Below are 13,860 nucleotides of genomic sequence, written 5' to 3' on the forward strand. Positions count from 1 at the left end.
GTATAGCTGTGGTCCAGTAAAGGAATGGATTCTTAGACCCCAACAATAGAACAGTGTTCTGAAATCTCTTGACATAAGTATAGATAGTCAATACCATAGTTGCTTTATATGCAATTGCCTAATCTGTCCTACAGGCCATTGCTGAGACAAAAATACCCATTAATGATTTTTCTGTAGAAAACATTTGCTATTTTGATGTTCTTTTAAAAAGAAAAGGGTAATTAGTTGGAAAATGTGCTATTGGTGAGGTACTTAGCTGGAAAAACTAGTATATACTTCACTAATACATTAAACATGGAAACATTTAGCAGCGGCCGTTCTGCGGCACTCACCCATCTGGTTCTTGTTGGGGAGGTAATATGCGTTTAGAGCCTGTGGAGGGAGCAGCCACCTGTAAGACATGGTAAACGTTATACTAGTATGCCATCATCCAATACTAAATGCTTTAACCCTCATTAACTAACATTAATGACATACTCACATTCTAGTTAATTATCATTGCTTTTTTTTTGATGGAACAAATGTTCCCTGCTAGTCAAATGTATTCCTATTTAGACTTAGAATATAGAAACAGAACTTTAAAGCAGATACAAATCATCCTAGACAGCCCATTAGGTAAAGACTTTACAGATGAAGACCATGCTGTAAAGACTCAAACCTTAATCAGTCCTTGGTTTTGTCTTAGATGCAGGATATCCATATGCATATTATTATTATCTTTTATTTATATAGCGCCAACAATTTACGCAGCGCTTAATACAATAGATATATTCAAGGGGTATGACAACAACGAGAATTGATAGACTAAGAGAAACCGATACATTAGGTGGAGAGAGCCCTGCTCGCAAGCTTACAATCTTGAGGGTATGGGGTAACAAACATAAGGCATAGAGGAAGGGTGAGAGGTATTGTGGTGATTGTATCAATGACAAGGAAGTTCTAGCAGCTAAGATGGTGCGGCTTCTCTGAAGAAGTGGGTTTTGAGATGTTTCTTGAATGTCGGGAGGGAGGGTGAAAGCTGAAGGTTCGGTGGAAGTAGATTCCAGAGATATGGGGCAGCCTGAGTGAAATCTTGTAGACGGGAAAAGAAAGATGTGATAGGTGAGGAGGAGAGCCTTAGCCCATGGGAAGAGTGTAAGGATCGAGCCCACTTCCAGTCTTAATTCATAGGACAATGTGATATGGGGCTGATCGTCCATTTCAATGCTCTGATTCGATTACACTACTTGAACCATCAACTAACTCTGTCATTAAATCGCTGGTGGTTTAGCACAACATGCAGCCTACAACTAGAATATTTTTTTTATACGTACGCTGATTTGTCCACCTCTTGACGGATCCTTTTAACTGATAGTTTGATGCTGTACCTAATGCTGTTCAAAATGTTCTGGAAATAGGTCTTCTCGTGGACATCAAACTGGAATATAAATGGGATGGTTAGCGGGGTGGGTGGTGTTCAGTAAAATATCATGCATGTTAATTTGGGTTTGGACCAACAGACTGGTAATAATTAAACAGACATTGGGTAAAATGCATGGAAGAAAATGGAGAATGAAAAAATAAAGAGATAAGGCAGATTGGAGAAATAAAGAAATATTGTTAATATTAGGTGGTCTATACAGCTGATCAGTTGGATTTGTTCATACTTGGATTTGCCACATATCTGTCACAAAGCCACAGCAGTTTTATTTTATTCCCATTGTGATATCCCTAGTTGTTAAAGGATTGGGTGAATTGAGAAGGAGAGAGGATAAGAGAAGAACTGGAATTGTGGAATATCGAGGAGAAGTGAGGTGGAGGGAGGTGGTCACTTTGGTGGGAGGACATACAAACAGTTTAAAAACTTTCATAGGAGTATGGCTGCCAAATGACATTAAAAACCCCCAGCATACTGGAACCTATAAGTAGCAAGTAAAATGTAGAATTTATATCTTTTATAAATACAGGTAATTACTACATTATGGCAGTATAACCTCTATATAATACAGCATAAAAGATGGAGTAAAAAGTCAAATATGGAGCTGAAGCATGGAGACTGCAGAATTTTAGGTATAGCGGTTATTCTGCTGACCATCTTAGAGGATATAATATTTTGTCTCCTGGTTATATATGTGGCAGATGGTACAGATACACATTTTGTAAGACTGGATAAGGGGTTGAAAAACTCACTTCATATTCTTTGTCTAAGGCATCAGGCTTCAAGAGAAAGTCAGGATAGCCAATCATCACCATCATGTGTTTCAGCTGCACGCCAACAAAAAGAACAAAGAGTAGTTAGAAAGAAGCTGGGAGTCTGCAAGCATGTGATGGAAAGGGAAACATCTCATGGGTTTAACGCTGTATTAACGTTGTCACTCAACGGGATCCCAACAAGACAAAAGAGGTCTGCACGTTGACTGTTTCTGAGCTGGCACCATTACTTTTTCATAATTATTCACATGTTGTCACATATACAGTAGGTAAAGGGTGTACTAGGTGGTAATAATAATTAGGCTGCAATATTCTATGACATACCATAGAATTTGCCAGCAGCAAGTGGGCGGGGGAACAAAGGAATAGGTTCAAGGATAGATTCTGGTGCCCATGGGAAAAATAATGTAAGTTCCCCAACTAAGACCACATAACGTCCTACTAGGACATGAGCTTGTATGTGGACCACTGAATGTGGACCAGTGGAAGGATTGGCTGGTGACAAATTATAGGGGTCCAGTCCTTATGTTGTTCCTACTTGCAGGCCCTCGTACATATAAGTGAACAAATACAAAGGCTTTCATGTCTATGATTAGCTTCTGCGCCATATGTTTCTTATACTAAGACCGTGTGTCACCTTTTCTTTAGCGGCTTTTTTGGTCTCCTTGTCCATCCAGTCCAGTTCTTCCAGCCTATGATCCAGTATGTGTTTGATGTCTTCAACTAGCTGGTGAACCTACACCGGGAAAAAGGAATCGAAAGACCTGTCAGCTGCTGCAGGTACCATAGAACCTGTCAGCAGAGTCTCATCACTATAATGCATGTCTGCCTACATACGATTAGAAGCAGTGCCTGGATAAAGAGAAGCCACAAATCAGTCTCAGCATATTAATTGAAACCTTCCCAGTAATCTAAACAAGCAGCACCACTTAGTAAGCTGTTGTGCATTAGATAGCAGTGTGCGAGTGTCTAACTGCATAATGAAACAGTATGTGGGAAACTGATTTATTCACCGAACCTAGAACTGACATAATACAATGTGTTACTGTAAGCCTGTTTTACCATAAGCCATAACAATACTTTCTTTTTTATGTACAATTTCGCAGTTAATAACTGTAAAATGGATGAAACTGACAAGCTGTTGAAAATGCTTGTCAACGAAGAAAGATTGATTTCTGACCTAAATTTAAACTACTCAATCGGGAATCGGTAAAAACACTAAATAAACAAACAAATAAATAAACTAAGATGGAGCAAAGTTCCCATTGGAAACCAATGGAATATCCTTGTGTATTTTGCCACAAAAATGTACTAATAGTGACCGCAGTCATTAGTACATTTTCACTAACTTGTGTTTTCACAAATTGTTGTAAGGTATTTTGACCAGCAGGGGGTGCTGCATACATATATTCCCTCATATTTCTTACACTTCCATGATACTGCTCGGACCAGTTGTCAGGACTTTCTCAATGAGTTTTGTACGTACAAGATGTGGATTTTAATTAGTGATTTCACCAAAGGTCTGAAATGTAAGATATGTCTTTTTGCAGACAATAAAACCACGTGCAATAGGGAAGGCTTCCCAGTGGACTAAGTGAAATAGCTAATTTAGGTAAATTAGACAAATGGTGAAGCATGTAGCAGCTGCAGTTTAACATCGATAAATATAAAGTTATTCACTTGGGACGTAAAAAAAAGACAAAATACTGCATTTGTGGCACTGTTCTGTAAGTGATAACAAATGTAAGCAGGCAATGCAACAAAAAGCAAGCGGTGCTGGGTTGTATAGCTACAGACATTAGTATCAGAAAGGTGGTTATGTCACTTTATATATCTCTGGTTAGACCTTACATAGAGAATTGTGTATAGCTCTGGAGATCCCTTACCCAGAATAAAATTGGCATAGTTTAGAAGAGGGCAACTAAACTGGTTAATAGTTTGCAGGATAAAAAAAAAGAATAACATGTATAACATTTAAATACAGAAAAGTATTTACCAAACTACAAAGAGGGAGGTTCATTTCACACGAGGAGAAATGGAAGCGCAAGAATTTGAGAGTAAGTAAGATGCAAGTGTTTTAAATAGATAAATGGAACAGCCAGGTAGAGGCTAATACAGTGTTACTTTTTAAACATGCACTGCATCTAAAATTAGACAAAGGACTGATTACATCAGAAAAATGGACAGACTACACAGGCTCAATGGTTCTTATATGCCATCAAATTTTGAGTTTCTATCCATGTGTTATCGCCAATGAGCGCTGCTGGAAGTACAACACATACCCCTTTGCGTCAGTAATTAAGTACAGCATGGTGTACCAAGCGTGTTTTATATCCCTTGCTATATTTTGTTCTGCACAAATACTAGTATTCGGTGTATCTATTGAATTTATTATTTGCTTATTCATAATACAATTAATATGTGATTTTATTTTACCTTTTCTTTGCTTGATGATGAAAAATACTCTTCCACAAAAAGTGCTCCCAGCGCCATCCCAAAGTGCTTGTTGGCCTGAGTCAAACACACCTTTCCAAGATCAAGCTCTTTCTCTGTGCCCTCCATTTCCTTGGTTAGTTCATGAATAGCATCCCGGAAAGGAGTAGACAGATGCTCGCTCAGCACGACCACCATCTGCCAAAGCATGTAGTTGTGGAGGACGCTATGGAAATAAAATATCAATCGGTATTACCGAGCAGGGAAAGCTATCACGCTCTACTATTATCCTCATCCACCATATTAGATCAGTACGTATTATGAAATTACAGTCCATGTCAACTGGCTGGTCCAGTCACATCAATTCATTACACTATACTGCGCTGCATAATGTGATGGCGCTGTGTTAATCAATAAATAATAATACTAGTCACAAAGCACAATAGGAAGCTAAAATGTATCCTAAAGACATATTTATGATTATTGATTAGGAACACACAGATGCAGCATAAAGACAAAGTTCACGTCAAATCATTGTATATTATAGGACTATATAAGGCATTTGCTTTCCATTGATTAGATTACTCATAGGACGTCTATTTAAAACTATAAGGGTTTTAAGGGTGCAAATGTTGATTTCTACCTTTATTATGGTTTTCTGCCTAAAGCAACACCTCCGTTCAATCGGGTATTGTTTTATGTTGCCTCATGTAATACATGGCTTCCAACGTCACAAAATATAGCACAAAATAGCCATACCAGGGGATTTTGTAAACAAGCCAACTCTAACACTCTTTATGCCAAATCTTGCCACAAAAATTCTATCGTAGTGCATCACTAATGGTGGCTAATTAACAATAATAATAAAAATAATAATGTGCAAACTATTACTAGTCAAAAGAAAAAGATGTTCTGAAATAAGTCACCCTTTAGCATACATTTCAGCTGTGATGTACCAGTGAGAAAAGGACCAACTGAGGTGTTTAGATATCGTTAAATCAGACCAGAACATGAAGTCAGCTACTGACACTAGAGTACCCGGCTACGAACACAATGCAATAACAAAAAATAAAGACACTTCATCTAATCAATGTCATAAAATAAAACAATGCGTTGTATGTAGTTTTGTTTCAAAACATTACAATGCGGGACATTGTTTACAACATGTGGGTTAGTAATGAACATGTAAACAACCAATTAACTGCTGGAAATGCATCACTAAGAACATCCTTTGGAATAAAGTGAACTGAAAACCTGGCCTGTGGCCCACGGTAATTGGGAGTTTGCCAGCCCTGTTTTAATTAATCGCAAAGAGCAATTTAAAATACTCTACCTGCCTTCAGTGCAAATTTTAGGACCATGCTCTAGAACGTGGCTGTCAAACTCAGTGCTCTTGGGTCTTAATCCCAACAGTGCCATAGGATTTACCTAAATAGCTTTCATGAATCTTCGGCAGCACTGACCCTGTTATGGAATCATAACTCCTATTAGCCACAGCTAATAAACAGGCACATGTATACTGCATGGAAACATACCTGCCAAAGATTGCTACTATTTTAAAACAGAAAGTTATAAAAACTGAAACACATAAAATATATTATTTATTTACTGTGTTTGGGTACTATCTCTGCTGGAAGTCCTATGTTCAAAGGGCTACTCTCTTCCTTTAATCTTGCTACATCACCATGGCTTTTACTAAATACTGTGCATACAAGTGCATCTTTCCTGCAAAACCCACATTTAATAATTATCTTTCTATAAATTCTAATAACATAGAAAAATATGTATTAATGAAAACACATTCTCCCTTAACAAAATTGTGATTATGTATTTTGTTAAAAAAACACCATTTTATTGCCAAACTGTACAATTAATGAATTCACCATATTTTACGAGTCTAGGAGTCTACGAGTCACAGGGTTAATAGGACCACAGGGATGATCTGATTCTATTAGATTAAGATGAGTGACTGGCGAGCTAGAGGCTCCTTGGAAACAAAAAAAAGGGTTCTGAGATTTGGGACGAAAAGTGATTTCTATTAAGATTCATTTTTCAGAATTTGTCAGAGCTATTCACTTAGCTGATTTAATCCACAACTGTTCTGAACATCTTTAACCCTGGTAAATGAAATAAAGAATGCGTAATTTGCTAGCTCTTAATGAACTCATCCTCCCAAATGCGCAGTAGAATCCTTTTGTTCTCCGCAGGTCTGTACCATTAGATCGAGCTCCACATGTGAGAGGAACTAGAGCGCACGCTGCGTATGAGTATGTCGAAACATCTTTGGGGAAACTACATTTATACTTCTCCCTAATAGTGTTTCTGTACAGGATACTGAAATTTGAATATCTTATGAATATTTTTCTCCTCTGCATAATATTCAAAATACAGGATCTCCTGGCTTTCACGTTTTAAGGAAAATATAAGGTATTTGAACATGTTGTTATGCTGCGATTGTACAGAAGATGGAAGAACTTTTTTTATTTTTAATTTTAACATCTGGAAATGCGCATTGAATAAAAGCATGTTCTAAGGCTTCTACGCTTAGGGAATTATTATGGAAGCACAACATATTGACATGCACAACACGTAAACCCCCAAGCCGATCAATGACCATTAGCTTAATGTCTCAACCATAGGGTCCGGTCTGGAAGAGGCCACAACATGTCAGCTGTGAGTCAGCCCTCGGCGGTGTATGACATTAAGGAAGGAGTAGAGAAGAATAAAAATTGAGAAGGGGGGTAGGGGAAAAGGAAGGATAACACAGAGACAGTAACAAAGAATGAAAGTAATAAAGATAGGAGAAAAGCTAGATTCTTCATGATAAAATATGGAGGTAGATTTCTATGAGGTGAGAAGTGTGACATCAAGAGAAGCAGCACTTTAATTCAATAAAGAGTTGAAACTGGACCAACTTGGTCACTGGTACAGCAGAAAGTCACTAGGGTCGGCCTTTGATAATGCATTGCTAATGTGGAAAGATAAAATGGTACAAATCATCTTTAGCGAAATGACCGCAATAAAAAAAATATTTTTTTTTTTCTCCAACTCTTTAATTAATCTACCTAAGTGTAATTCTTGCTAGTGGGGTTATGGCTCATTCTGGACGCCAGAATGAAATGCAAGGGTTATTCCTCTTAAAGCCCAAAAGATTACATTTTTCAATCAATTTATGCCATCTTGTGGGTTTGCATATCTCCCCCATTACTTAAGTCTGCAGGGATTCGCTCAATTGCACTTAGACCTACAGGGCAATTATAAAGGATGCTTGTTATTAAGGAGTAAATGCCTAGGGATTGATGCTATGTATGTCTCTACCCTGTTAAATTAATATAAGTGATTTATTAGTAAATAATTGAACAAAAAATTGTAAATTTGGGGAGAGCAGAGATCTATTTGACCTCTTCAGACACAAAGGAGAGAGCTGGCACTATTTGGCTTAGGGGCAAGCCGAACCTATAATAGGCCAATAATATAGCACCCCAAAACATTAGGCTGACAGCAAGAGTATTAATGCTCAATGTGCATAGGGAAGGGCTGGTTCGGGGGTAGAGGAGCAACCCCCCCCCCCTGCTTGAGATGGGAGCACAGTGTAAGGAAAGGCACTAGGCAAGGTAAGTGTGTGATTGACAGAGTGCGGTATGACTGAGTATGTTTTAGTGTAAGTGTGAGAGGGTGTGTGTGAGTTATGTGCGGCAAGGGGCCTGGGGGCAACTATACTGTATCTGCTTCCGCGCCAGAAAGTGCCAGCTCTCCCCAAAATGGACTGTATAAATATAAGTCACACACAACTGATATTGTCGGGATGTGAATGCTGCTTACTTTAGACACCCTGGTGGACGTGAAACACACAGAGAAGGCTTGTGGCCCAAATATTCAAATCAGAGCAGGTCAGTGGGCAATTGTTCCCCCGTGCCCTTGCCAGCCCTCCACTGTAGACACACTTCTATGTAACTAGATAACTAGCTGCTGGTACAGCATCCTTTCTGCCCTATGCCTTGACACGGCCCCCTCTGTATTACCTGGTAATGGAGAAATGAGAAAAGGGCATGTTCCTATTTGCCGTTCACATAGACCTTACCTCCTCACACAGGACTGAATCTAGTGGAACCCTATTATCTTGTCCCTAATTCCATGACGCAAAGAACTCTCCACGGGACGTATGATATAACCCCCCCATTATCATCACAATAGAGGTTCCAGCTGGAAAAGCAGCACAAGAGTTTCTGTGAGTGATTTCTCATTGATCGTGTCCAGTTATATCACACTGTGCCTTTCCTTTTATATCTTCAAGCTCCCGTCACATGGGAATGCACGTCTGGCGAAGCCACCAAATACAACGCAGGTTGCATTAATGACAAATAGCTGGGATAGCAATTGTCCGAGTGTCCGTAATTCGAAATACTTTTTTCTCCTTTTATTGTTTAACACTGTAAGTGTCAAGGCGATAGAAAAAACATTGAAATTTGTGTGAAATGTACCAAAAACTGACACAAAGAAATAGATGGAATAGGATGAAAATGAAAGAGAATACACTATAGAAACATTTACATAGAAAATGTGGGGAGAAGGGCATACTTCTAAAGAGAAGCTATTCATTAAAGCTAGACTAGCTTGTAATGCAATGAAGAAATCAATATTGCTAACCATTCACATACAAAAATTCAATTGCATCCATCATGTTAACATGAGATCAGGAAAGCACGAAAGAGATCTTTAAATAATCACAAGAGAATGAATTCAGTTACACCTCACTGGTGCGTAGACACATTTTAGATGACATAGTATTGGTAATACATTAAGGGGATCTAAACATACAGCAACTTTGCAGCAGAAAAAAAGACAGAGTAGATGGGCCGGATGGTTCTTATCTGCTGTCAAATTTTATGTTTGTATGATTGGATCTATATGAAAAAAACAACTTAGCTATGAAAAGAGACCTGCTACACCTGGAAATAACTTGGCAGCCAGCTTCCTTGAATTTTCTTTTGTATTTCTTAAGATGAGAGCCCTCAAATGTGCAAAAATGTGCTAATCTCCAGACTAGCATGGGTAGTCTTGTAGACCACTTCCCTCATCAACATTCCACAAATGATAAACTCTACAACTATTTCTTCACTCACGTAACCATGACATGACTTGAACCTGTACTGTAGTAATAATCATTTTCCATATAAGTATATTGCAATTACTTAATCTTCAACTCACTTCATTTTCCAGGCATGTTGCGTCAGTACATCTGTAAGCACAGTGGTAGGTTAATGCACTATGCATCCCTAATGTGCCTTAACAACTGGAACGTTGTTTGATATGTTATTTTTATTTATCATGTTGTAAGTAAATTGGAGACCAGATGTCATTATTAGCAGAAACACCCCCAACAACATTTATGTTACCTCTTACCTTGCTGGAGTGGAACGTATCAGCTCAGAGACCTTCTGCATATAATCTGTGGCCAACACAACCACCTCCTCATCCTCAGAGAAGTTCTCATGGAATATCCGGTCAAGAAAGTGTTTCCATCTCACCTGATTCCCAAGAAACAACACAAGAGAAGATGATTTCAAAGGTTTTACTTCTACCTCAAGTTCTCAAAACTTGACTAACCACTTGCCCGAGCATGATCTAAAGTCACATATCTCATAGTAAATCTTCATTTTTTTAAGGGTTAAAAACATCAGTAAAACTGATTTATATCAAAATACAGGGCCAAACGCGTGTGCACATGAAGCAAAAAGACGCTGTTTAAAGACATTATTCCTAAATCTGGTGTAATTTTGATGTAACATGATTTTGGATCTTACATTTAGAGAACAAACAAAAATAATTTTTGTAGCTTAGACCATCTTAATTCTGTTTGGTCCTAAAGTTTTCAGTTTAGACTAAGACCCAAAGACATTGATAACACCGACACCCAGCGATGACAGGCACCTGCCAAACTCCGGCTCCTTACAGACACCATTATGCTACTCTTTTAAATTATAGTTTTTTTTCTGCTAATAGCTCTATCTTTGGCAGAGTGTGAGGGAGAGGTGGAGGACTGAAAATAAATCTCAGGAACCCAACGGGACACATCTGAGTTATTTATATTCACTGAAGTGTTGAAACCTCTTGGCAACACCACTTACAGGCTATCAGACTTCAGGGTGATAAGACAAATGTAGTGTTTAAGATGTAAAACCGAGGACTATCTGTTTCTTTTGGCGGTCTGGCTGTCTGTGTTACCAAAACACTAAATTCCCCACAGCACAACTATCGCTGTAACTTCACTCATACCATCCAATCTCACTTATGCCTACTTTATTGCAATGTAATACAATCCAGCGAGATAATATTTTATCAGTTCATGAAGTATGGATTCTTAAATATATTTTTGTAAAATAAGACCTGTAAAATGTAAGGACTTCCCCACAGTGTTTCATTAAACCCAGAATGCCATAGAATTATTACTTACATGGGGTGTTATCTGCTGCAGCTGTGATAAGGTGACCTTAGTGTACATGGTGTTGATGTCACGTCTGTACTCATCATACTCTGAAATAGTAATCTTGATACACAAAATAATAGTCATTAGCATTGTATGAGTCACATGATGTCTATTGCCACTTCACAACAGAATGTTATATCGAAATTCCACCAGTCATTGGATTATTGTTTCATAACAACATTAATCTTAAGGCATCCATGGGCCCAGAGCAAGGAGCATATTATGACAATCATCATTGTACACACACACAGAGATATTAATATGGGTTCCTAAGAGGCCTAGAATGCCCAAGGGCTATACGCAATAAACAAAGGATATAATATTTATAAACAGTCATAATTGCCCTGGTTATGGTACAAACAACTATGTCCAAAGGTAATGGCCTAAGCTCACTAGGCCTAGGGCAGCAAGTATGGATGGGGTACAGAAGCCCTCTGCTTCTGTTCAATGGGCGGGTTACAAGGAAGCCTCCTAAACTGGATAAGTTGTTTTAAACAGAGCACGGGGATATGACATCATATTCCATAGATCAAGAGAATGAATGGCTTCTGTAGATGTAAGTGTCGTGGGGACTGCCTTGGTACAGTCCTAGGGCTGTGCCCAATATAAATACCTCCCTGAGGACCATGGAACCTTAAGCCAGGAGAAATTGTTCAATACTTGAGTTGTTGCTGTGATTTTTTTCTCTTCCTTCTACACACATCCTGACAAGATACTCACATTGGCCAAGCGCTGTTCCAGCAAGAGAATCTCGTGCACTTTCTTCTGCACATTTTCTACCCCCAGAAGGGCAAGAATTCGGTGCATAAACACCCTGTAGGCAGCCAGGATCTGCAGGATGGAAGATATGTGAATGTCACTAATGTCAATGTGAGACATCTATATTTTTTGTGAATCTCTAAGACAAAACCACAGAGATTTATTTCTTGTGAGGGTAAAACAACATATGACACAAATTAAAAAGAAAATGTATCAGCAGGAAGATGAAAATGAAACATGCATGTTGTAAAACCCTTCACAATTCCTGTTAAGGAAAAAACTCTACCTTATATGTCAAATTTTGAGTACTCATGTTCCTAGTCAATGATTTATTGCCAATGGTAGCATTGCAAACAAAGATCAGCCCTGGAACTTTAACCCTAATGACCCACAAGTCAAAGTGATGTCTGGCTGCTTAATATATGCAGCTGAACCTTTGGTATTTTATAGGCTGCCTGGGTGACCACAAGAGAATTGACATAGGGTGGGTGGGTTATTTTAACTGGTGTGTCCGAAGGCCAGTCCCGATTTGAAAATGCCCTCTTGTTATTATGTTGCTTGCACTTACGGTATGTTTCACTAATACCTTGTGTGAGGACATGGAACAAATACATTATGGACTTCTTACTAAGACTACATTTTACTTAGATGTCCCTTACTAATAGATGGGTAGACTCACATACTTAGTGCTTTTGGGAATGGTATATGTTTTATAGGGTTACCTTCTCACTGTCTTCATCTTGTCCTAGATAAAGAGTCTTTTCAGACAGAGTGAGACCGTCTTGATCAATCTATAAGAAAGCAAATACAAGGAGAAGATTTAAACATGATCTCTCTTTACCAATGCACCTCCACTTTCCGAACTGTGGATGCATTGGCTCGTTCAAAAAACTGGTCTTCTCTACATTAATATGGTATCAAAGGGACCCTGTTAGTAATCCACCATGTAATATAAAAAGCAGTTACTTTAAGCAACAAACAAACAATGCGGTTCAATAATGGGAACATCTACCAAAAGGAGTTAAATACCTAAAATGCTATCCTGAACCTCTAAAAAAAATGTTCTGTGGTTGAATTTTGGAATGTTCATTTCCTTGTCCTGCTGCTGCTTCTTATGTTTCCCCGCTGGTGCCTAATTGACCCAGAATGCTTTGCACACAGCAGGGAGTCAAGAACAGCAGTAGTTTGAAAAAAGAAATTTCCTGCAGCAATAAAAAGCCAAAAGTAAGAAAGAGTAAGATATTAAAGTTGGTGTCCAGACAAAAAGTCTTATAAGAAAGCCACAGCAGGTAAAAACTCTCTTCCAGAATACATCGTACCAAGTCCTTTACAGTTATTAGAGCAAAGCTAGAGGAAGATTTTTAAACTCATCAACTAACAAGCAGGTGTCTTAAGTAAATGATCACTGGATATGTGTATAAAATGTATACATTATTATGTTTGGTAGTTTCTTCATAACCGCCAACACTCCTGAATTTGCTGGGACAGTTAAAAGTTGGCTCATTTTTGAGCTGTTTGTTGTTCCAGCAAATTTTATGGAGGTTTATGGAGTGTTGTTAGCATTTGTGCACACACTACCAGACAAGTGTAGAAGCTGGAGGAGTTTCATGAATTAAACGTGCTGTAATGTCACAGAGAAATCCGTAAAACAAGGACGCGGTGTAACATCATGACACTGCCCATGTATTATGAGAGGTGCTGTGAATGATATCACATGTGCACCAGTGTCCGACTTGGCCAATATATTGCACTTTCGTATGTATAAAAGTTTACTTTTCTCAAGAATGTGCACTTGTGACACAATTGGTGTCTGTACAAAAAGCTTAGCATATGAAAAAAACAGTTTGGCTCTACTGGCACCAAAATTAAAAAAAAGTCAGCCAGTGCACGTAGTCTGATGGCCCACAAGCATGAATGTTATCCCTCCTTTTTTGGTTTCTACCCCTCTTGAGGCTAAATTTTACTATTTCTCGGAAAGGCTTGAGCATTCA

General features: G+C 38.5%; 1 protein-coding gene across 1 annotated transcript in view; it reads right to left on the reverse strand.

Annotated features, from left to right (window-relative positions):
• Nucleotides 1-13,860, reverse strand: part of ECEL1 (endothelin converting enzyme like 1) — a 33,443-nt gene that overhangs the window by 10,470 nt on the left and 9,113 nt on the right. Inside the window, exons 2-10 of the mRNA XM_053460900.1 lie at nucleotides 12,592-12,660; nucleotides 11,831-11,941; nucleotides 11,078-11,170; nucleotides 10,027-10,151; nucleotides 4,627-4,849; nucleotides 2,828-2,926; nucleotides 2,170-2,244; nucleotides 1,314-1,417; nucleotides 333-391 (exon numbers count right to left, since the gene is read on the reverse strand). Of these exons, the coding sequence (XP_053316875.1) occupies nucleotides 333-391; nucleotides 1,314-1,417; nucleotides 2,170-2,244; nucleotides 2,828-2,926; nucleotides 4,627-4,849; nucleotides 10,027-10,151; nucleotides 11,078-11,170; nucleotides 11,831-11,941; nucleotides 12,592-12,660 (958 nt within the window). The remainder of the gene's footprint in view (nucleotides 1-332; nucleotides 392-1,313; nucleotides 1,418-2,169; nucleotides 2,245-2,827; nucleotides 2,927-4,626; nucleotides 4,850-10,026; nucleotides 10,152-11,077; nucleotides 11,171-11,830; nucleotides 11,942-12,591; nucleotides 12,661-13,860) is intronic.

This window comes from Spea bombifrons, chromosome 3, assembly GCF_027358695.1.
Source record: "Spea bombifrons isolate aSpeBom1 chromosome 3, aSpeBom1.2.pri, whole genome shotgun sequence".
Taxonomy (NCBI): domain Eukaryota; kingdom Metazoa; phylum Chordata; class Amphibia; order Anura; family Pelobatidae; genus Spea; species Spea bombifrons.